Consider the following 25,185-nt stretch of genomic DNA (forward strand, 5'->3'; position numbering starts at 1 on the left):
ACTGTTCACCTGGACTTTGCTTTACAGCAGAGCCAGTCATAATGTCAAAAACCTGTTTGCTGCTGTTAATTTCCCCTGAGAAACTTCCCCACCCCCAACAGTATCCAAAATGGTATACTTGTTTGAGACAGGATTACCAGGAGACTCCTGCACTACCTGCCTACCTTGCCTGGCAGTTACCCATCTACCTATGTGACCATCTCTCTGAAGCTATCTGTCATGGTCTCTGCCTCCTGAATGCTCCTCAGTGCTTTCAACGACCACTCCAACCAATCCATGCAGCCTGAGAGGAACTGCAGCCACACACACATTTCCTGCAAACATACTCACCAGGGACTGTCGATTGCTCCCTGATTTCCCACAGCTGACAGGAGGAGCATACCACTCCACTGACTGCCATCTTTGCTCCTTTACCTTAGCGGGGAGAAAAGGGTCTTGCCTTAACCTTGTATTGTTGCTGCTCGCCCTCCTCAACAAAGCCTGGTATTCATCTAGGCTTGCTCTTAGATCTAACCAGCAGCACCTTGACCACAAAGCAGCCCCATGCAAAAATGGCCAGAACAAAACAGAGCACTGCCTTCCTCCCCCACTAGCCTAAATTCCCACACTAAGCTCATCTGCCAGCATTTGCACACTCTTCCCGGTTGCACTCTGACTCTGCTGATATCTCTGCTGAATCATGGGAGTCCTTGCTATTTTCTCCATCTAAGAGAAGGAGTACCGACAGAATTAATCTAGCAACAGAGAGAGAACTCAAACTTTTACAGAAATGCATCAAAGCATTCCAGTTTAACGAAAGTCGTCATTTTCATACTGCTGCCCTTGGTACATGATTTTTGGATATCTTGAATTGCCATTCAAGTCAGTTGGAAGGAATTAAAAATGGGTTTCATAATGTTTGCTCCTGTTCAGAACTTCTATTCACAATTATGCATGTCATTGGTCATGATTTGTAGGTTGCCTGTCATTAAAAACAATCATTTTCCAAATATGTGCTTTGAGTTTGATTTTTTTTTTCCCCTATCTGTGCCAACTTGTTCATGATATATTGTACTTAAACGTGTGTACAGAGACCATCAATCGTTTTTAACACATTATCCAGGGCAAAACTACGTTTGCAAGTGTGAACTTAAGCAGTGACGTTTACTTTTCTGAACAGGTTGAATGTTCTGTACCTTGCAGTAACTGCAATTTAATTACTCTGTAACTTCCAGACAGAGTACAAAATTATTCTGGTCAATTTAACCAGTCCCATATCACAGTAAGAATTTATGTTTATCACTGTTATTACTTCATTTATCAAAGATTTATCCAACTTCATCATTGCCACGTTTACATTAAACTGTGTTTTGTTTTGAGCTTGGTATTGTATTTTAAATTAATTTTGAATTAGTTAAGGACAGTGAAGATGTGAAAAGTAGTTTTCTTGTGAACTATCTATGTACGTATTCATAAATATGCTCGTCAGCATAAATGTTCGGGTCCTAATTACAACAGTTTCACAAAATGTTGCATTCTAGTTAAGAGGAAAAGGATGTTGTCTTCCCCTTTCCTTTCCTCACCCCACCCAACAGCTCTAAGTTCACCAATTTAAATTTATACAGGTACATAATGGCTTTTAGTAGCTGATATATTTTTAATCAACCTGTTCAGGCATTTTATGACACATGTCTGAAAGCAGGTGAGGTTTGCACTCTGCTTCTGTCTGAGTTAGCGACATTACCCTTATAATAACTGATATACACTGGAATGCATTATGTCGTGCACATCTGACATTAGGGTACAAAACAACCTGGTTTCAAAATAAGTTAACGTTTCCCTATAATTTCCCTATAATTAATCTTGATTGTTTACAAATAATAATATTTCTTTGGATTTGGCTATTGTGCTGAAAAAAAGTAATAAGCAAGTTTTAATACTATCTTAGCAGCTGTAATTACCAAGCTTCCTGCTACATGAGCACCATATCTGCTTGTTGTCATGATGTAAATAGACTTTTCTAGAATTATGCAGCAACTCTGTGAAAGATAAAAGACGTGTGAATGAAGAAACAGCTGTATTTTTTAGGTAGGAGACTTGAGACCATTCTAAGGATTCCTCATGTCTGATCATGTCATGTATGCTGTGCTTGAAGGTAAGTCCTGGGCACAACGCATGCTGAGGCTTCATCGTGAGCTTCTTTTTTGGCATTTCTTTTTGTTAGTAGTGTTTTCCTTCCATTTTCTTGGGCAGGGTGAGGAGCTAGGTCCTAAGTCTACCTCACCTAGAATGGGAATCAAACCTATACTATTGGCATTATTCTGAACAACATGCTAGCCATCGAAACAACAGTTAAGTAGCCTGCAAAAAAAAACCCCTACTTGTCCACTTTTTTTTCAAATGGCAGTTGATGCGCTGTGTCTTTTAGCATGTTGCACTTTTATTTCAAATACCTGGATTCTTTTTTCCCCCATCAAAATACAATGAAAATTTAGGTATATAATTTTTCATTTAATCTAATGATCAATTTTCATCATGTTAAAGCTTTTTTTAAAGTAAATATTCTTTGTCATCATCCAGATATTATCATAAATATTCTGAACACTTCCAAAGATTTATACGATTCATATATATAATTAGAATAAAATAACTTATCCCAATATTCCTGAGAGAGTGATCGTTGTATTTTACAATGACATAAATTAAGGTTGCATTCCCTGGAGCTTAAAAGGTTTAAGGGGTGTTGTGTTACAAGTTTACAGAATGTTAGGGGGAACAACTCTGGTAGATAGAAATTATATTTCTACTAGTTGGGAGGTCTACACAATGGGCATTGGTTTAAAAATTGCAGCGATCTTTTGAGGCTTTCAGCAGTGAAATTAGGAAACACATCTATGTACAAAGGGTGGTGGTAGTTTGGAACTCTCTTCCACAAATGATAATTAATGCTAGATTAATCGCGAATATTAAATCCAACCTGGATAGATTTTTATTAAGAAGTGGTGTTCCTCAAGGGTCAGTGTTGGGACCACAACTTTTCACTTTATAAATTAATAATCTAGGTGAAGGAATTGTGGGCATTCTGGCTAAGTTTGCAGAGGATACAAAGATAGGTGGAAGGACAGGTAGTATTGAGGAGGTGGAGAGGCTGCAGAAGAATTTGGACAGATTAGGAGAGTGGGCAAAGAAGTGGCAGATGGAGTACAATGTGGGAAAGTGTGAGGTCATGCACTTTGGTAAGAAGAATAAAAGCATGGACTAAGTTCTAAATGGGGAGAAAATTCAGAAGTCTGAAGTGCACAGAGAATTGGAAGTTCTAGTCCAGGATTCTCTCAAGGTAAACTTGCAGGTTGAGTCAGTAGTCAGGAAGGCAAGTGCAATGTTGGCATTTATTTTGAGAGGACTTGAATATTAAAGCAGGCTTTATAAGGCTCTGGTCAGGCCACATTTGGAGTATTGTGTCCAGTTTTGGGCCCCATATCTCAGGAAGGATGTACTGGCCCTGGAGCGGGTTCAGAGGAGCTTCACGAGAATGGTCCCAGGAATGGAAAGCTTAACATATGAGGAACGTTTGAGGACTCTGGGACTACACTCATTGGAGTTTAGAAGGATGAGGGGGGGATCTAATTGAAACTTACAGAATACTGAATGGCCTGGACAGAGTGGATGTTGGGAAGATGATTCCATTGGTAGGAGAGTCCAGAACCTGAGGACACAGCCTTGGAGTAAAGGGAAGACCTTTTAGAATGGAGATAAGGAGAAACTTCTTCAGCCAGAGAGTCATGAAGGCTGTGGAGGCCAGGTCATTGAGTACATTTAAGACTGAGATAGATAGGTTCTTGATTATCAAGGGGATCAAGGGTTACGGGGAGAAAGCAGGAGAATGGGGTTGAGGAACTTATCAGCCATGATTGAATGGCGGAGCAGACTTGAGGAGCTGAATGGCCTAATTTCTGCTCCTATGTATTATGGTCTTATAATAAGGAGAATGGGCAAAGTCATATGGAATTGGGTTTAGATCAGCCGTAATTTTGCACACGATAGGCTTTAGAGGCTAGATACCTGATTTCTATTTACGTATTTCTATTTCAAAAACTGCCAAGTAAATATGAGAGTTCTTTTGGTTTTTTTTAAGTAAATATGATAGTTAGTTTTCTTATTATTTAACAGTGAAGGTATCACGTTTTTCTCCATAGGCTATCCGTGTCTTGGGGCTGTTGGGTGCCTTAGATCCATACAAGCACAAAGTTAATATTGGAATGATTGACCAGTCACGTGATGCCTCTGCTGTCAGTCTGTCAGAATCTAAATCAAACCAGGATTCAGGTATGAATATATTTTTCATTAAGTATCTGTTGTTTTACAGTGACCTATGGGCATGGTTGATACTGATACTAATAATAAATAGTCACTGCACTTGGCATTTTTATTTATTTTTGACTGTTTGTTTTCAACCTTAATTAAAATTTTGGTTTCGGATCAAGACACAATGATGCTGTATGTTCATTTTCAAGCGTTCTTTGATATTTCCATAATGTCATGTGGGATTAAATGTGAAGCATTAAATTTAACACAAAAAAATTTTTTTTCTTTTATGTGAAGATAAACATTGGCTCCGAACAATTCAGGGATGGGAGTTATCTATAGGATTTGAGACCAATTTGCCCATGCAGTAATGTTTCAAGGTTTGCATTTTGCCCAGAAAAATATTGTTTAGTTGTTGTTCTTCGTAATCTATTGTTTATGTAAACCATTCTAAATTTAAAGGTAAGGAAATTACTTTGTAGACTTATTCATTTTGAACTTCAATTTTGGGTATATTATGAATTTAAATGTATTATTATTAATTGTTTTTCTGCAATGAAATTAAAAGCATTGCAGTCTCCTCCTGTGGTACTTCTATTGTTTTTTAATTGGCTAAAGATTATGCCAGTAAAAGTTGCACTAAATATGTCCTGCACAAAGAAAGTGATAACCAAAACACCACCAGTACATTGTGTTTAAATCTGCTGAGAGTCTTTCAAGAATGTTTTAATGCTTAAATTCTGAGCTGTTGTCTGTACCCTCATGACAATATTCTTTTAGGAATGTTCTAACCTTTTTTTACCTTGTTTAATCTCCCTTGTTCTGGATATATTTACTGCTGAGTGTCTTCATAAAACCGATGCCATCTTAAACAATAAAGTTGAAAATTCTTAACTCTTTCGAATAGAAGTTGAAACTTTGTTGTACAGTTAATATGTCCTATACATTCAGGACAAAGTCAGCTATCTCTGGTTTAGGCATTATAGATGTTACACAAATTCTTATTTTTACATTATAATTCTTTCTTGTGTTCCAGGAGTGGAGAGTGTCCCTGTCTCTTCTTCATTTGATATATATTCTCATTTCTCCCTTCCCCTTTTATGTTGACCCCTAAATTGTCTATTTTAGTTTGTTTATTTCTATTAAAATTTTCTATGTGTAGAGTCAAGGCAATAATTTTTAACAAAATATGCTGTCATGCCAGCAGTTTAGCCCTCCAGTTTCTTACCTAAGTGACCAATCTTCACAAATAAATCTAGAGCCAAATGCTGCAGGCTATTTGACCATGAGATCACAGGTCATTAGGCCACTAATGTCCCCAGTCATAATATGCAGTAGAAGCCATTAAACAGCATGTGGTGCAAAAGCCCTGGCAAGCTGCTCCTCATCAATGCTCCATATTGTGCAGCTTGCACTGTATGCTAAAAGTATAATGTGTCACAATCAAACAAGAATTGCATTTAAAAAGCATCTGAACAGATGAAGTTAAGGGGTTTAATTTTTCCTTTTTTTTCCACTTATCAGTTTAGCTTGACTCATTTAAATGTAGGAATTGTGATTGAGCAATTGAAGTTTTTGTTACTCTGCATGAGATCCACATAGCGTGGTGTTTAACACTTAAATGAAGTTAGCTTTAAGCCTTAGATATCACCAGAACTGTTTTTTTAAGTCATACCTCAAACTCTTAATTACACTTATTGAACAGTTCAGTAGTTCATTGCTAAGGTCAGTTCTGCGGCTTGGATCCAAATAAATTTGCAACGTAACAGTGTGAACTACTGAATAGAAATGTATTTATCTTCCTTTCTATAAACAAAATAGACACATTGCTTGCGAGGATTGCTGTATACACTGTTGACTGATTAGCTTCGGAGATCAGTGAAAAATTAAGTCAAACTCAAAATGTACGTGGAATACCGTGAAACGATCCAACTTGATTAACCATTTTTTCTTCAGTATCATGAATGAAAATCAGTGCAACATTCTGTTAACTTCCATGAATGATTTTTGCTTAACTGTGAAGAGGATTGTCTTGTTGCAAGCAATTCTTGTATGTAAATGGTAGTCAAAATGAGCAAAAACTGATTCCTGTTAGAATTTTTAACCAGAGAAAGAATTCACCAGAAGAAAATAAGCATTGTTGCTAAATTGAACAGATGATCTGTATAATTTATAGAGACAAAAATAAAACTCCAGATGCTGAAATCCAAAGTAGACAAACAGGAGGCTTTAGGAACACAGCAGGCCAGGCAGCATCTGGAGAAAAGGAGCAGTCAACATTTCGGTTATTACTTTTCTTCAAGACGAAGAAACGTAATAGTCCTGAAGAAGGGTAATAGCTGAAACATTGACTGCTCGTTTCCTCCAGATGCTGCCTGGCTTGCTGTGTTCTCCCAGTTAGTAGGTTTTAATTGATCAATATGTATATGTAAATCCCCGAATTCCTTTCAAGTCACTGTTCTGTGAGAACGAAAGGTTTTATCATGTAAAGAAGAGGTGACATTTTAGGTCGCACAATTCATTTTAGGTGTGAGGCCTTGTTTAGAATCTGTTTGTGCCTTTGCTTGGAGTCAGACTGGTTTCATTTCTAAAGTAGGAATTTATAAAATGAGGCATTGATTGACTGTCTATAAATTCTGAGCTTTCTGAACAAAATGGAATGTATCTGCAAATACAGATTCACCCTATAGATTCACGTGTGTGTGTGTGCGTGTGTGTGTGTGTGCGCGCGCGCACGTCACCGAGCAGAGGCTGATAGCCAAGTTCGGTACCCATGAGGATGGCCTCAACTGGGATCTTGGGTTCATGTCGTACTACAGGTGACCCCACCACACTACACACTGTCACACTCCTGCATACACTCTCACACAGATCCCCTATCATGCACTATCTCTCTCTCTCTCTCACACACACACACACACACACACACACACACACACACACACACACACACACACGCATGCGTGCATGCTCTCTCTCTCTCTCTCTCTCTCTCTCTCTTCCTCTCTTCTCCCCCCCCCACATGCGCGCGCCCACACACACACACTCTCTCTCCTCCACACACACACACTTCCTTTCTCTCTCTCTCAACATGCACACACTCTCTCCTTCATACACACACTCTCTTTCTCCCCCGTCTCTCTCTCACTCACACACACACAAACACACACATGCATGTGCACACACATGAATCTATGGGGTAAATTTGTATTTGCAGATATATTCTATTTTGTTCAAAAAGCGCACAATTTATAAACAGTCAGTCAATGTGGAGATTTATAAATTCCTACTTGAGAAATAAAACCAAAAACTAAACCAAAACACACACAGATTCTAAACAAGGCCTCACGTCTAACGTGCACTGTCTGACCTAAAATATCACCTCTTCTTTTCACTATTAAAACCTTTAGTTCTCACAGGACAGTGACTTGAAAGGAATTCGGGGATTTACATATACATATTAATCAATTAAAACCTTTTAACTGCTAAAAAATTTAATAGCATCTTAGGTTTGTTTAATAAATCCTCATCAGTGGTGTGACCCTTTGATCTTTTACTTTTAAATTCTGTGTCTGATATTACTTCTCTCTGAAGAAAGAGTTAGCCTCTGAAAGCTTGTGTTTTCAAATAAACCTGTTGGACTATAACCTGGTGTCGTGACCTTTTTAATGTTTATCTTTTCATCCACACCCTTAAGGAAATCAAGCGTGATATTGTACCCTATATTGTTTATAATTGATGTCACAATTTTGGTCGGCTATTAACATTGAAGCACCTCCTCCATCTGATTTAGTACGTTGGGATAGTGTGTGCATTCTGTGTGGAAAGGTTTGAAACTTTTGTTATTAGTGCTTCTTTAGCAAGAATTATTGACTGAATAGCAATGACAACACAAACTATTTGCCAGGAAATGTTCCGTAGGTAGTTGCATTTAGTTGATTTCCGAGATGGAGTTTGGATTTGGTTTACAGTCGCGGTTTATAGTCGCAGTTTCCAGTCCACTGTCCCAATATTGCAATGTGAGAAATCACACCACACCGGGTTATAGTCCAAAAAGTTTATTTGAAAACGCAAGCTTTCCCGGGGCCTCAGTCCTCTTTCAGGTGTTAGTGAGGGAGGTAATATCAGACACAGAATTTATAAGTAAAAGATCAAACGTTCACACCACTGATGAGGATGTACTAGACAAACCTAAGATGCTGTTAAATCTTTAATCAGTTGGAAGGTTTTAATTGATTAATATGTATATGTAAATCTCCAAATTCCTTTCAAGTCCTGAGAGAACTAAAGGTTTTATTAGTAAAAAGAAGAGGTAACATTTTAGGTCAGACAATGCATGATGGGTGTGAGACCTTGTTTAGAATCTGTTTGTGTTTGAGTTTGGAATCAGACTGGTTTTATTTCTAAAGTAGGAATTTATAAAACGCCACATTGACTGACTGTCTATAAATTGTGTGCTTTTTGAACAAAATAGAATGTATCTGCAAGCACAAATTGATCCCATAGTTTCACGTGTGTGTGTGTGTGTGTGTGTGAGATAGAAAGGGGATGAGAGGTGGATATCATATCATTGCTGAGTAAGTTAAAGTGACTCCAAGGAAATATAAAAATCAGGTCTCTCCAACCATAGTAAGTTTGTTTTAAGACTGTTGTTTTCCCAATGGTAGTACTTCTATTGTCACGACTATAATTTTGTTCAGTGCTGTTCTTGACACATTCTTGTTTTTGATTCCACTCTTCAGAACCAGGTATTGAAAAGAAAAAAAAAAATTATCTTGCTCATCCTGAAATATAGCTAATTAAGACATTTCATCAGAGTGTCTTTTATTTTAGCTAATATACATGTAGTTGTTTTATGAAATATTCATAATATCTGATTAAAGCACCCTTTACTTTGGTTCTTGCCTTAAATTTTCTGAATTCTAAATTCTTGGCCTTTCTACCCAGTTGAGGCAAACTGCACTGCTCTGTCTTGAGTTTGTTTGAAGACATATCATTGACCTATTGTACACGTGTTAGATTTGTCACTGCATATAAGACACTGCATATAAGAATATCACTGAGTATAAGAATTTATTGTCCAGATGTAAATTGCCAATAAGAGACACCTGTTTTGTTTTGTACTCCTTTCTGAGGTACAGACTATGATCATGATGCAATAAGCAAAGCCATTAGCATTTGTTAGGAAGGAATTTGTGGATATTACTTACAAAATACAATAAAGTAGTGGTAATAAAAGAGATAAAGTGATTCAATTAGGTTGTACTTCTTTATACGGACATTTCAAGCAAAGCTGAGTTTGACACCCCATTCCCAGTTCTGAGATGGTGGTGGAGCTTGCTAGGCAATTAAGAACCCAAATAGTTGGTTTATAACTAGGACCTCCCCATGTTTCCTTCTCAAAAGGGCATAAGTCAACCAGTTGAGTTTCTAGGAAAATCTGAACTTTGCAGGAACTTGAAATGGCTTGTTCTCGTGGTCAGGTTAAACCAGTCAATGTGTGCTTCCAAGTTCCAATAAAAATCTGGTTATGTCACAATTGCCTATATTGTATGTGTTCATCCATTGCTGCTTAACTATTTTTTGACCCATTGTAGTACAATCACTTCAGTACAATACTATCCCAATCCTACATTAATTCTTGTTTCAATTTAAAAAAGGTTTAAAAAGTAGCTTGAGAAGGTACTGCTGTATAACTAAGTGGAATGTGGCCTGGACAGTGTATTTTTTGATCTTACACAGTGTGCATTGTTCTAATGTTCAACATCCACTGTGCATATTTCACTTACAATTTTAATATTTATTTTCTTGATTGTAGCTGATTACAGCACTAGTGAAATGTTGGTGAATATGGGGAATTTACCATTGGATGAGTTCTACCCAGCTGTTGCTGTAGTAACCCTCATGCGTATCCTGCGAGACACATCGCTCTCAAACCACCATACAATGGTTGTTCAGGCGGTCACCTTTATCTTCAAATCTCTGGGTTTAAAGTGTGTCCAGTTCCTACCTCAGGTCATGCCCACTTTCCTGAATGTCATTCGAGTCTGTGATGCCAATACTCGAGAGGTAGGTTTAGTGTAGATCAGGATGATCATGAGTCATCTAACCTATAAAAATTTAACTTGTAAAAATATTCATGCTTTTGAAAATTTATTTGGAATTCAAGGAACAACTTTGTAAGTACTAGAGAATTTAGAACCAAATAATGGAATCTTGTATTATGAGAAAAGTAACAGTAAAATAACTTTCAGTCATTAAACCAGTATCTTGTGAAATATATGTTCATTAACTACAAGAAAATATAAGGCCTATGTCAAGCAGAAAGAATGTGGAAATGGGTGAGCTGTTACGTTAAATCATTGAATTTAGTTTCCACAATGAGGAGACTGGCCTTAGCACTCTGAGTAGATAAGATTAAATGAGCCAAATCAATTTTTGATCTTTCACAGAACTCAGGACAACCAATCTGGGAGTTATTGTACAATTATTCCACAACTACTAGAACTTCAGTTCTGAGTTACTCTATTGCTTTACTTTTTTCCCACCACTCACCTTTATCGACCATGCCATTTTAATGTGAGTTGAGTGGGGAATATTTGAGGGAAATAAGGAGCCTTTCATGAGTTGTCCCTATTTTTAATAAGTGGCCCTTGAACCACCACCCTAGTGCAAACGAGCAATTGGACACCTGTATTTGTCAACCGTAATCAACAGTAAAGACTGTCTTTCTATAGTGCTGCATTTAAAGTGACAGATTGATACCGAGTGGAGGTGGAAGATATTCTGTAATGTTGTTGGTTGTTAAAATGTACCCATTTCCAGTGTAGAACTAACATTACTGAGCGATGAGTAAGAGTAACCTCCTGTTTGAACACAGTTATTTTAAATTTAGGAGACAATTTACTATGTTCTTCATATTAATTAAAATCAATTTTAAAATATCATAGAAGTATGCTAGTAAAAATAGTAAAAGAAAATTCTGCAAAATCTGCAAGTGTGTCAACATCCAAAAAAAGAGAAATTAATATTGTAGGTGTAACATTTACCAGATTCTAGCGGGTCTTCTCTCTATTTCCATTACTTTTAAAAACAAAAATGATCTAACTTTTCTGTTCTGGGGAGAGTTGGTTCTAAAATTTGATTTAAAATGTACATGGCATTAGTTAAAAATCATTGTGGATAAGCTATGATCTAAGGCTTGGTTTTGTGAGTTTGTCAGTTACATTGACATTATTTTAAATTTAAGCCATGTTGGCTAAAGTTCTAACAGACTAGTTCTTTCCCATATCTATAATTCAACACACTTGTAACTGGTAATCAGCTGGGACTGTAGAATTATGAGTTTGAGACTTAAAAGTAGAATGTATTCATAGAAAGGTCATGGGCAAAACAGATTATTTCTAAACCATATGTATAATTGTATGTTTCCTTTATCAGTTCTTGTTCCAGCAGCTGGGAATGCTTGTATCGTTTGTGAAAATTCATATCCGACCTTACATGGATGACATATTTGCTTTGATAAAAGTGAGTATTGCAATTGTTTAGCCATTCGGGTACATCTCCACTTGTGATGCTCTTGGTCTTTGATCCTTCTTGATCTCAATTTTGATATTAGCCGAGTGACTCTGGCATTTGCTTTTTGTTAATGCCTGGTTATCGTCGAATTCCCTCTGTAATTAAATTTAGTATGATCTGAAGAAGAGTCATAGGACTCGGAATCTTAATTCTGTTTCTCTGAGCTCAGGTACTGCCAGACCTGATGAGTATCCCCAGCTGTTTGTTTTCATTTTGGACCTCCAGGATCTGCAGTATTTTGCTTTTATATAATTATCTTGACTATTCGTTTGCATTATCAGTGTCTAACTTGGTTACATTTAAAGTAAGTACTCATGGTGCTTTCCTGATGGATTGGTGAACCATTTCATAGATCATAGAATCCCTACAGTGTGGAAACAGGTCCTTCGGCCCAAAAAGTCCACACTGACCGTCAGAGCATCCCACCCAGACCCATCCCCCTATAACCCACCTAATCTACACATCCCTGAACACTATGGGCAATTTAGCAAGGCCAATCCACCTAGCCTGCACATCTTTGGAGTGTGGGAGGAAACCGGAGCACCCGGAGGAAACCCATGCAGACACAGGGAGAATGTGCAAACTCCACGCAGACAGTTGCCCAAGGGTGGAATTGAACCCGTGTCCCTGGCGCTGTGAGGCAGCAGTGCTGACCACTGAGCCACCATGCTGCCCCTACCAAACGTCATATATTTAGACCAGGAATGTTACAGGTTTAATCCTTATCTTCTGAGAGTTAGGTGATCTTATTGCCAATCAGATACTGAGGAGATAACTTAAGAAAACATTTTGTTTGGCCACAGATGGAGTAACTGCATTCAGTTTTGGTCACCATACAATTGGAAAGACATGATTGCCCTGGAAAGTGTGCAGTGGAGATTCACCAAGATGACGAGTCTCAGTTATGAGGAGAGACTGGATAGGCTGGAGTTGTATTCCCTGTAGTAGAGGAGGCTGAGGGGCGAATCTGATTGAGGTGTACAAAATTATGAGAGGGTAGATCATGACAATCTTTTCCCATGGCTGATGTGTCTAAGACTAGGAGAAGAGCGAGTGGTTTAGAGGAGATCTGAGGAAAAACCTTCTCACCCAAAAGGTGGTACAAATATGGAATATGTTACTTGCGAGGGTGGTGGAGACATGTACACGCAACATTTTAGAAGGATTTGGATGAGGATTTAAAAAAGCAGGTACAGTAGGTTATGGACCAAGTGCAGGTTAATGTTCTGAGGAAGGGTCACCGGACCCAAAACATTAACTCTGATTTTTCTCCGCGGATGCTGCCAGACCTGCCGAGCATTTCCAGCTACTTCTGTTTTTGTTCCTGATTTACAGCGTCCGCTGTTCTTTTGGTTTTTTATTTAATGGGATGAGTGTAGTTTGGTGTTTATTGGTCAGCATAGACATGGTGGGTCGAAGGACCTGTATGTTGTATAAGTGTATAATTGAGTGGCCTATGTAAGACTGCTATAAAATAAATCTTGCTGGAAATGCATAAATGTTGTTGACTAAGAGTAGGATTAGGCTGAATTGGCTCGTGCCATGAATATTTTTAGCAGTTACTACTAAGGTTTACACAAGAGAAAAAACAGCCACATAGGTAAAACTGGGCATACTGTGCCTCAGAGAAGGGTCAAACACAAAAGAAAATAAGCATGATAAAGAAAATAAACAGTCCCATTCTTTACTGTCAGTTTGAGATAATGTTCATATTGACAACATGTTGAAAAATGTAGCATCATGATTCTGTACCTGAAGGGTGCATTAAGCATTTTATTTAGTGAAAGAGTAAAGAATTGTTGTTACTTTTTGATAACACTAGCTCATGTATGTGTCTGAGGTGATATAAATGTTTCCTGTATTGTAAAATGGTAAGTTATCTGTAGTTATGTGATTTCAAAGGAGGGTGTTGTATGACAACACTGTCATGATTTCTATGGATAAATTGTGGTTTTAACCTCAATGTTGGACATATCCCTATAATATAGGCCACTCTGAATACTGGAAGCCAGGAAAATTTAGTGAAGCTGCTGAAGTACTACAAGTTGTTAGGATTATTGTCAACCCAGTGGACTTGTTTTTAACTTAATCAAGACTTAATTGTTTTGATTCGTGTGCAATGTGATTGAAATGCAGCTCCCTCATTTATGAATTAATAGCCTGTTTACATTATATATGAAGGGTATTCAACAGTAGGTTCAATATTGTAGTAGTGCTTTTTGCCTGTTCTTGTTCTTCCTCCACTCATTATATTTCATGCACAAAAACAAAGTTGCTGGAAAAGCTCAGCAGGTCTGGCAGCATCTGTGGAGGAGAAAACAGAGTTAATGTTTCGGGTCCGGTGACTCTTCCTCAGAACATTTCACGCACTTGTTATTCTCCGATGTGAAATGAATGTTTTGTTTTGTATATCTGCAACTTTCTTATGCAGTTGAACATTGCCTTCCTCTATTTTTAAACGTAGCTTCTATTTGTCTAGTTATCATATTTTAGATAGTTTTCAATACTGGTGGGTGTTCACTGTGAAATGCTGTCACCTGGCATTGAACCAAGGTCTGCATGTAAATGTGCTTTTTTGCTTGGCAGCAAAGCTTCTATTATATCTGCCATGTACTGTCATCTCCAGTATGGTCATTGTTGCAGCCTCTTATTTTTAACTTTTTTTTTGCTCGTATTTTCTTATCGTAACACTTTTTATAAATTATCATGTAGGCTAGTCTTGTAATCATATCCCAAGTTTATAGATTACTGAAAACTTGCATTGAGTCTTTTAATACTTAGATGTAACGTTGTAGCCATGAAGTACTTGCCTTATTTAAAGTACAATGCTATAATCTAATTCATTTATAACGATGGATGACTCAATATATTTTGTTTACTTAAGCTTATTCTCAATATGCATCCTTTTTTATAAAAAAAAAATTAGACTACAGTAAAATTAATTATCTTCACATGTTTCTAGGAATACTGGACGCCTAGCAACCAAATGCAGAACACGATCATCCTGGTTATTGAACAGATTGTTGTGGCTTTAGGAGGAGAGTTTAAACTTTACCTGCCACAACTGATTCCTCACATGCTTCGTGTCTTCATGCATGACACCAGTTCAGGTCGCAGTGTTACAATCAAGGTGAGCCGTTTGGAGTTTTGATTACATTTGCTGATGGAGCTGCTATTTTGTAGCTGAAATACTCCCGGCCTCTTATAGATTTATTTTCGTGCTTTAAAAGCTTACAAAGTTTATTAAACTCTTGGACTGTATTACCATTGTTCATCTATTCCAATTGTATGCTTGAAAGCTTATGAAAAACATAAGAAGTAGGAACAAGAGTAGGTCATTCAGCCCCTCAAGCCTACCCTACCATTTTATAAGATCCTAGCTGACCTGACCAGGTCCATTTTCCTTTGCATGCCAGGCTCCTCCAGGCTCTTAATTCATTAAGAGACAGTAAGAACTGCCAATGCTGGAGTCAGAGGTAACAGTGTGGAGCTGGAGGAACACAGCAGGCCAGGCAGCATCAGAGGAGCAGGAAAGTTGATGTTTCGGGTCGGGACCCTTCTTCAGAATATTTGTTATATTCCTTAATATTTGTAAATCTATTTACCTCCTCTTTAAATACTTTCAATGTTCTAATATCCACAACACTCTGGGATAGAGAATTCCAGACACTCACTACCCTCTGGGAGAATAAGTTCCTTTATGTCTCCATTTTAAATGAGAGTGCCCATATTCTGTAACACCGTGTCTGCTAATTCGGGATTCCTTCATTGGTGGAAATATGTTGTCAACCTCACACCTGTCAAGAGTCCTCAGAATCTTATGTGCTTCAACAAGATAACTCCTCAACTTTCTAAACTCCAATGAATAAAGCTCCAACTTATTTATTTGTTCTTGATTAGTCAACCCTTTCATCTCAGGAATCAGCCTAGAGAAATTCTTTTGAATTGCTTCCAATGCCAGTATATTCTCTCTTCAAGACTGGGAGCAAAACTACATACGTACCTAAAACCCTCTACAGTTGAAACAAGGATTCCCTAATTTTTAAATTCCAATCCCCTTACAATGAAGGCCAAATTTCCATTTATCTTTTTTATAACTTTATGCACCAGTCTGCTAATGTACAAGAACACCCAGCTCCCTCTGCTGCATTTTTTGGAGTTTCTCTCTGTGTAAGTAATAATCTCTCCCTTTCAGTTCTTCCTAACAAAGTGCATGTCCACACACTTTTTTCCATTTAACTCCATTTGCCATGCTTTTCCCCCACTTACTCAACCTATCAGTATCCCTTTTCAGATTCCCCTTGCAGATAACCTCGTCACAACACGACCTCCCACCTATCTTTGTATCATCAGCAAATTTGGACACTTTATATTCTGCTCCCTCCTCCAAGTCTTTAATATAGACGTAAATAATTGAATTTGACAAAGACCCATTAATTCCAACTGTCTTCTGTGTATTCACCAATCTTCAATCAACGCTATTGTCCACATTACTGTGAGCTCCTATCTTGTGCGATAACCTTTTATGTGGCCCCTTATCACTTGCCTTCTGGAAATCCAGATATACTGCAACTACTGGTTCCCTTTTATGAACTCTGCTTGGTATATTCTTAAAGAACTCCAGCAAATTTGTTAGACGTTATTTCCATTTCACAAAATTGCATTACCTTTGATTACATTCAGCTTTCCTAAATGTCCTGCTATTTCTTCCTTAATATTGAACGCTAGCATTTTCCCACACGCTAACTGGCCTGTTGTTTCCTGCTTTCTGTCTCCTTCCCATCTTGAACAGGGCACAATATTAACAGTTTTCTGTTCTGCTGGAACACTCATAGAATCCAGTGACTTCTGGAATGTTTCGACTAATTCTACAATTTCTGCAGCACTTCCTTTAGAATTAGGGAAGCTGTCGGCATAGTTAACTCAATTTTACAAATGATGCAAAGTAGAATAAAAAGATGATGACTACCGTATTCAAAGAAAAACATGGAGTTGGCAGGCCACATAATAATTACTGCCTATAAATCCATTTGTGGATAAAAAGGTGGAAGTTAAAAATAAGCATGCTTACACCTCCATGATGTGCAACATACCCAGGATCCAAGCGGCTCTGTTGATGTTTATTTTTCAGTCAAATCGGCTTTTCTAGCAAACAAAATTGTAAGGTCACTGCCAGTTTCCGAAAATAAATTTAAAAATCTACACTTCCTCATCTTTAAAAGAAAACACTCATTTGTCATAATTCATCAACTTTCATAATCCACTATATTGACAGAAAAGAATTAAATGTCCTCTAAACTGCACATATTGCCAGATTGGGCTTGCCCTGTGTTATATATCAGCACTGGATGTTCTCTCTCTCCCTGCCTCTTTCTCTCAGACACCCACGTGCACGCACACATGTACATGCGTGCACACACATGCACGCACATACACGCTCTCTCCCACGCGCACATACACACACTCTCTCCCACACGCATGCGTGCACACCCACGCGCGCACGCACTCACTATCTGCCAAACGCACACACTCACTCTGTGTGTCTCTCTGTCTCTCACACATACTTACACTCTCTCTCTCCCACACACACACAAACACACACTGTCCCTCTCTATCTTCCCCACCACACACACTGTCTCTCTCTTCCCCCTCACAAACACACACTCTTTTCCCCCGTCTCTCTCACTCACACTTTCTGTCTCATGTGCGTGCGCACGCACACACACACACACACACACTCCCACCCACGCACGCACACTCTCCCTTCCTCCCTCCCTCCCACTCTCTCACTCTCTTACTCACTCACTCACTCACTGTCTCTCAGAACAAAGGAACATCCAAACCCACTAAAATCTAGGGGTTGGGCAATAATTCTGTTTATAAAGTGATTTTTTTTTGTCGACTGATCTTTGTGGATAGAGACAGTGTATGAATAATGAGGAATATTATATCATGATATTCAAGGCAAAAAGATTAAAATGCCACTGCTCTTGTTTTGTTTTTTTCTAACTACATACTTCCTTTTGCAGTTACTAAATGCAATACAGCTTTTTGGAGCAAATCTGGATGACTATCTGCACCTTTTGCTCCCTCCAATTGTTAAACTGTTTGATGGCCAGGAAGTACCGCTAGGACCTAGAAAGTAAGTTTACAGTTGTATATTTTCAGTTTGATATTAGTTAAAGCTCATTAAAATTGTATATTTTCAGTTTGATATTTGCTAAAGCCCATTCAAATATACGATTTATTATACTGACATTTGTATCCATAATTCATTTTTCTTTAAAAATAGTATGAATATATTCAAGGCAGCATGGTGGTTGAATGGTTAGAACTGCTACCTCGCAGCGCCAGGGACCCAGGTTTGATTGCAGCCTTCGGTGACTGTCTGTGTGGAGTTTTCACAGTCTCCCTGTGACTGTGTGGGTTTCTGCTGGGAGCTCTGGTTTCCTCCCGCAGTCCAAAGATGTGAAGGTTAGATGATTTGGCCATGCTAAATTGCCCTGTCGAGTCAAGGATGTGCAAGCTAGATGAATTAGCCATGGTAGGCGTGGGGTTACGGGGATAGAGTGGCGTGACTGGGTCTAATTGGGATGCACTTTGGAGGGTTGGTGCAGATTTGATGGGCAAAATGGCCTCTTTCTGCACTGTTTGAATTCTATAATTCTGTTTGTTTTCAAGTCTTCCACAAAACAACTTTCGTGTAGTCACTGCAGATCCAAACTAGATGGTCACTTCTAAGCTTGATTTCAGTTTTGTTGACTAAGTTGTCAATTTATACATTGAGAATCATTGGTGTGAGGGGTTGGAGTGGTGGACTGGAAGAGTTGGGTGAGGAGACTTCTTCTTTACACTGATCAAAACTATTGCTGCATAATCTGCTATCAAAGTAATACTGAGGCTAATAGTATTACAATTAAGAGTCTTCGTTGTCAATAGTGAAAAATGAAATTTCACCTCATTTCCCAGTGATATCTGTCACAGAGACTCAAGTCCAGAAAAATTACATGATATCTCAACTCTTTAGGGTTCTACTTAACGGACTCCGCCAGTTTCTTGGCCTTAGACTGTGGAGACAATTTGCTGACTCCTTTCCAAATCTGATGACATGTACTTGTCTACAAATCTGAGAGCATTTACATTCTCAGTTGTAATAATCAGCAAATTTCTAATTCTTCTAGTTTGATGTTTCACAAATTAACTCTATTTATGGAGGTGATGCATTCCCATCTACCCTGAATCCTCCTAGGAGAGAAACAAAACTTGCTTATAAACTCAACAGTAATGTTTTATGAATTGAGCTGAAAAACTTGCTTTCTGAACTGAATTAAAATAAAGGTTGCACATTTTTGATTCTTCTGACATGAAAACAAAGCCCATGCAAGTTTGCTTGTCCTAAATGTTGCAGTACAAAAATGTTTTCATTAACACCACAGGGTTTTGTAGTCAGCTGCTCTGTGAAATATACTAGATTAGACCACTGTTCTAGAAGGACCCTGTGAACTTGAAACCCTTCTCAAAAGTAACCAATAACCATTTTTCCCTATTTTGAAATCCAGTTCCAAAACACTATATGAACCGTATGCACCTTGCATCATACTTGATTCTGGCAACATAAAACTCATGGAAAAGTGTAACATCTTCAGATATTGAGAATGTTATGGTATATGTAATGACTATTGTCAAATATTACCATTGCTGGAAGGAAAAAGGGCGAAAATAAGTTCCATGTTTGTGTTGAACAAGGAACAATTTTATTTCCTCACATACAAGGGTTGCCTTGGAGACTCTGGATCGTCTGACAGAATCCTTGGACTTCACGGACTATGCCTCAAGAATTATTCATCCAATAGTGCGCACGCTTGACTGTACTCCCGAATTGCGTCAGACTGCAATGGACACACTTTCCTCATTGGTGTTTCAACTTGGAAAAAAGGTGACAGCAAATTCATTTCACATGGCTTCCTAACCTATAAGTGTGAATATTTACGTAATAATTATTTTAGATCATAAAGCTATATGCGTTTCAGAGCACATTTTAGATTCTCAGGTATGTAAATTATCATCTGATGCCAGTGACAGGGAGCTTGTCATGGAAACTTGGTAAAATGCTATGTTTTACCTTTCAGTCTGGGACTTTAAATCAACCCAAAGTAAAGTGACAGCAGAGTTTTCATTCTGGTTTCTGTAGGCTCTTTTGGATTGATTTTCGCAATCTCAACCCAGTCTAGAAACATAGACCAATAGCAAAAGTATTAGTAAAAGCAAACGAGTATTGAGTGATGTTTGTGTATTTTTATGAAGCTGTGATAAATAACTTAGTTCAGCGGAGTACAAGCAATTTTATTTTAGGTTCTGTTACCTAAGGTTTTTCTTTAATTCTAGGCACACGAGACCTGTATACCAGTTTGCTACAGTTACAAGACTAAAGCCAGCTTCATTATTTCAATGGCAAAATTGAAGAACCACAATGATAAGCAGAATGTTAAGTTCTTGTTGCTTAATACATCAATTGTAGAAAAGTTCTAGTCTGTTTCAAAAATCTCAAGAAAAGAAAATATAATCCACATATATCAGTATCAATCATATTTTAATTGTTAAATATTTCGAGGTGAAATAAAAAAAAACTTAATGCTGTTAGATTCACTTGTGATTGCTAGCTTACCAACAGTGCAGTTTGCATTTAAATATGACCCTTGGTATAAGATGCGTTATGTGGCATATTATAGAGAAACAGTAAATGGTAGGTTAGCATATAAATATTGTACGTTAATAGGCTGAAGAAGATGAGAAAAAGGATCAGATTTAGCACAATCTGCCCATTGAACCTGCTCCCTTCTCCTTCAACAACCTCCAAGATTTACCATCCTCTGAGCGAAGATGTTTCTCCTCTTTTCATTCCTAAATGGCCTGCCCCTTATTCTGAAAATGTGTCCCTTTGTCCTGACAGGAAGGAGTGAAATCTAATCAGGAATTCGGATGTTGTCTGAACCATGGAGAGCATCTTGAATTGGTTATGTGTGTCACTGGACCTCCAGTCCACCGGCACATTAGAATTACAACCTTAAAGCCATTCCTTTTTATAATTGGTTATGTGTAATGGAAATTGACTAAATGTTGCCAAAATTTAAAACTGCTAATATTTGGCTGTAATTATGTCTGGAAGCACTTGAGTTGTGTTTTCTTTCAAAATCTGGTAATTTTCAACATGGACAGTTCATAATAATATTTCATATTTTGCTTTTAATCAGCGACCCAAAAGTTGGCAGAAATTGCTCTGTGATAAACTGCCTCATGGCACTCAGAGACAATTATATAGTGTGCATTACAATAGAGTTTTTTTTTAAATATAGACTCTGAAGTGTGTTTTGCAAACCTGTATGCATTTTAGTTGTTGCAAAATTTAGCTTAATTGTTCAGTCAAGTACCAGAACATTTAAATGTCAACCATAAAACTAAAGACTTTATCAGTATTCATCATTTCCATTCAAAGTCCATTGTGGCAATGATTTTTTTCAAAAAATATTTTTATGTTATTATTAACATTGCAGCTTTCTTAATTCTGTGTGAAATTGGTCACTTTCTTACATTTGGATTTTCTTGCTGGATTCAGCAGCATAGAAAAATATTCGACTTGGTTATCTAACATCTATTAGACATTTTTGAGGCACTGAGGATGGAAAGAAATATTTTGAAAACTGTGAGAAATTACATATTTTTCATGAACTGAAAGCTATTTTAAAGCTTAAAGATAGATTTGCCAGTAAAATGGAATAGCATCACAGTGCTGCATAGTGATGTGCCATGGAAGGCCAGATGTAGAGATATTTGCTGATGATTGCACAATGTTCGGCAATATTCTCAACTCCGTAGATACTGAAGCAGTCCATGATAAAATGCAGCAAGACCTGGACAATATCCATCCATGTTTGGGCTGACAAGTGGCAAGTAACTTTCATGCTACACAAGTACCAGACAACCACTACCTCCAACAAGAGAATCTAACCATCGGCTTTACCGTCAGTGATTCCCTTGTTGTCAGCATTCTGGGGGTTACCATTGACTAGAAACGGAACTGGACTAGCCATATAAATGCTGTAGCTACAAGAACATATCAGAGGCTTGGAAACCTGCAGTGACTAATTCACTTCCTGACTGCCTAATGCCTTTCCTCTATCTGCAAGGCACAAGTCAGGAAGGTGTTGAAATACTCCCTTCTTGACTGCATGAGTGCAGCTCCAGTGTCATGTAGGGCATAGTACCCTGCTTGTCTGGCACCACATCCACAAAGATATTTAATTCTCCACTCTAACAGCAGTGTGTACCATCTACAAGATGCACTGCAGAAATTTACCAAGGCTCTTTAGAAAGGGCTTTTCAAACCTCCGACCACTAGCGTCTAGAAAGACAAGGATAGCAGATATGTGGAAATGTTACAACCTGAAAGTTTTCCTCCAAGCCACTCACCAGTTTGACTTGGAAATATATCACCATTCCTTCACAACCGTTAGGTCAGTTTCCTTGAACTCTGTACCTAATGGTTTTGTGAGTCTGCCTGTGCCAAATGGACTGTAGCTGCTTAAGAAGGCAGCTCACAGCCACCTTCTCGAGGGTAGCTAGTAATGGTCAATAAGTGCTTTCACAGCCAGTAATGCTTACATTCCATGAGGAAACTTTTTTAAAATGGTAAGTTGAATTTTGTACCCATGATTTCCAAAATTGACGAGGTAATGATGATATCGGAGTATGGTCAACCCTCAAAAGGAGGATAGAAAGCAAGTCATAACACACAATGTTTGCTGAGGAAGGCTAAAAGAAGATTCATTATGTATGTTAGTATATTTAGGATTTCCTGCTGTGATTCTACAAGTCAAATATAAAAGGTGACCTATTCTCCAGCATAAATATATTTTCACCGACCTTCAAAAATTTCATCTTTTTCCAGTTGTGTTTAAGGAAGGGTTTATATTGGAGTCTGTGATGCATAGAAAATAGTGCACTAATATAGGGCGTCACCATATCAAGAAATGACATTCAGGAACTAATCATGGACCAGCTTCAATTCCTGTATATTGTTGATCTAGTTTCATCTATTGGGGTGAATTCTTTGACAGTCAATATACAAGCGATTAAATCAGGACTGGATTTTGTCTGAAGCAGCCTATTAGTTCATCTTTCCCAGTGTTGTAACGTGACTGTGATTTGAAATTATAATCTCTGAAGGCCCCATTGAAAACCTAGAGCAGCAGTGGTGTGCAGCTAGATGTGGACTCTGCGAAGCATGTCAGAAATTCTCTGATTCATGGCTTCAGTTGGTTAATAGTGAAAACTAGAGATGAACATGTGTTGTATTAAACTTTTTATCAGTGAGTATGTCTTCATGGGTTTCACATTGCTAATCTATGGGGAAATCCATGTTTATTTTGGAAGCTATATTGCTTTGTTTGGCTACTAATGATTAAGAATAAAATCTACTTGTATCCCTGAAAAGTTAACTAATTGCAGGTTATATTCCCAGACCCCACTGCAAGGCTTAAACAATACTCTAGACTGAGTTTCCATACACTGTTATTAGGGATGTTATATATCGATTGCAGTGTCAAACTGAAGGTCTCTTTCCCTTTCTAGTGACGATGTGGAGGTGTCAGTGTTTTACTGGGGTGGACAAAGTCAGAAGTTGCACAACACTAGGTTATAGTCCAACAGGTTTATTTAAAATCATAAGCTTTCAGCGTGCTGCTCCTTCAACAGGTGGTTTTCTGTGGTGAGCACTGAGATGCTTCACTCTGTGCACTAACATTGCTGGTTGTGGGGGGCAGGGGGCAGGTGGGTGGTGGTGGTGGTGGTGGTGGTGGTGATGATGATGATAGTCTCTGGTCAGAGCCATAACTTACAGCTGTCTCAGGATTCCAGGAGATTCACCCTGGTGTGACCAAAGCGGAGGAATTATTGGGACAGGCTTTACTGCTGATAGTGGATTTAGGAAACTCCAAAAACAAGAGGAAAGAGTCTGGAGATCATCATTTGAATTTACTCCTCGGGGAAACGCCAATCCATTGGAAGCTGGGACTGACCATATGCTGCTGTTTTCTGGACAGATCAATGTGTGATAAGTGTGAGAGGGTCTTTTTGCAGTTTAATGTATAAGTTGCCTACAAACAGAAAATAGTGTATAGTCAAGAATATTTTTTGTCATTTGTTATAGTGAAAGTTTTCAAGTGTGAAATGTTATCAATTCTTCCTGTTTCCTTTATTCATTCACAGGAAGAGGGCAAAGCTGGCTAGGCCAGCATTTATTGCCAATCCCTAAGTACCCAGAGGGCAGTTTTGAGTCAACCACATTTCTGTTGGTCTGGAGTCACATTTAGGCCAGACCAGGTAGGATGGCAATTTCCCCTCCTAAAGAATATCTGTGAACCAGATGAGGTTTTCCGACAATCATAAGTGGATACGTGGTCATTGTTAAACTGTTAATTCCAGATTTTTAATGAATTCAAATTCCACTATCTGCCAAGGCAGGTTTCAAAATGTCCTCTGAACATTACCTGGGTCTCTGGTCCGGCAATAATACCACTAGGCCTTTGCCTCCCTTAAGCTATTCGAGCTTCGAGTTTCTTTTTAAACCTTAACTGTTTCTACTGGGGTCATAACTGTAAAATGGTCATATGTGCATTCATAATAATTAATTGTACGTGAGGTATTCTGGGACCTTTCCGTGGATATGATAAGACACATATAAGTGCATGTTTTTTTTTCTCCTTGATATTTCATAATCCATTTTCTCCTGAAAACATTATAGCGCTTTAATGGTTTAAAATGTGCGCAAATTGCAGTCTTTCATGCCACAGCAACCTTTAAACATTTAAGATATATTCTCCTTTATCTGTTGCTGCTTCTCGCATGTTCTGTATTATGTAGATATTGGGCTACATTTCTTACAGAGATGCACATATAATATATTAGACTCTGGGCTAAGTGCTCTAATGGAAAGATGCTAGGGTTGATATTTCAACTCAAAGCCAAAGTTATGTTTTCTAACTGCAAAAGTTCCATTTATTGTTGTTCCATTTCTTCTGTGATGTATAGAAATGAAGGTAAAATTGCCTGTCTTTGCAGCACTTCTGTTGACCCCAGGATATCCTAACTGCTTCAAAACTGATGAAGTTTTGAAATATACTCACAGTTCTCTTGTAAGCAAAAACATCTGCCAAATTGAGTGCAGTGAAGTTATACTTGCAGCCATATGATGATTAGATACATTTTTTTTGTGTTTGACAAGGGATAAATGTTGGCTGTGATACTGGGAGAACTCCCTGCTGTCCT

At 38.1% G+C, this 25,185-nt stretch overlaps 1 protein-coding gene across 1 annotated transcript in view; it reads left to right on the forward strand.

Moving 5' to 3' along the window:
• Positions 1–25,185, forward strand: part of mtor (mechanistic target of rapamycin kinase) — a 358,206-nt gene that overhangs the window by 85,516 nt on the left and 247,505 nt on the right. The window contains exons 17-22 of the mRNA XM_048614903.1: positions 4,176–4,305; positions 10,103–10,353; positions 11,725–11,811; positions 14,825–14,992; positions 17,892–18,004; positions 19,636–19,798. Coding sequence (XP_048470860.1) covers positions 4,176–4,305; positions 10,103–10,353; positions 11,725–11,811; positions 14,825–14,992; positions 17,892–18,004; positions 19,636–19,798 — 912 coding nt within the window. The remainder of the gene's footprint in view (positions 1–4,175; positions 4,306–10,102; positions 10,354–11,724; positions 11,812–14,824; positions 14,993–17,891; positions 18,005–19,635; positions 19,799–25,185) is intronic.

This window comes from Rhincodon typus, chromosome 31 (assembly GCF_021869965.1).
Source record: "Rhincodon typus isolate 14 chromosome 31, sRhiTyp1.1, whole genome shotgun sequence".
In the NCBI taxonomy this organism is placed as follows: Eukaryota; Metazoa; Chordata; class Chondrichthyes; order Orectolobiformes; family Rhincodontidae; genus Rhincodon; species Rhincodon typus.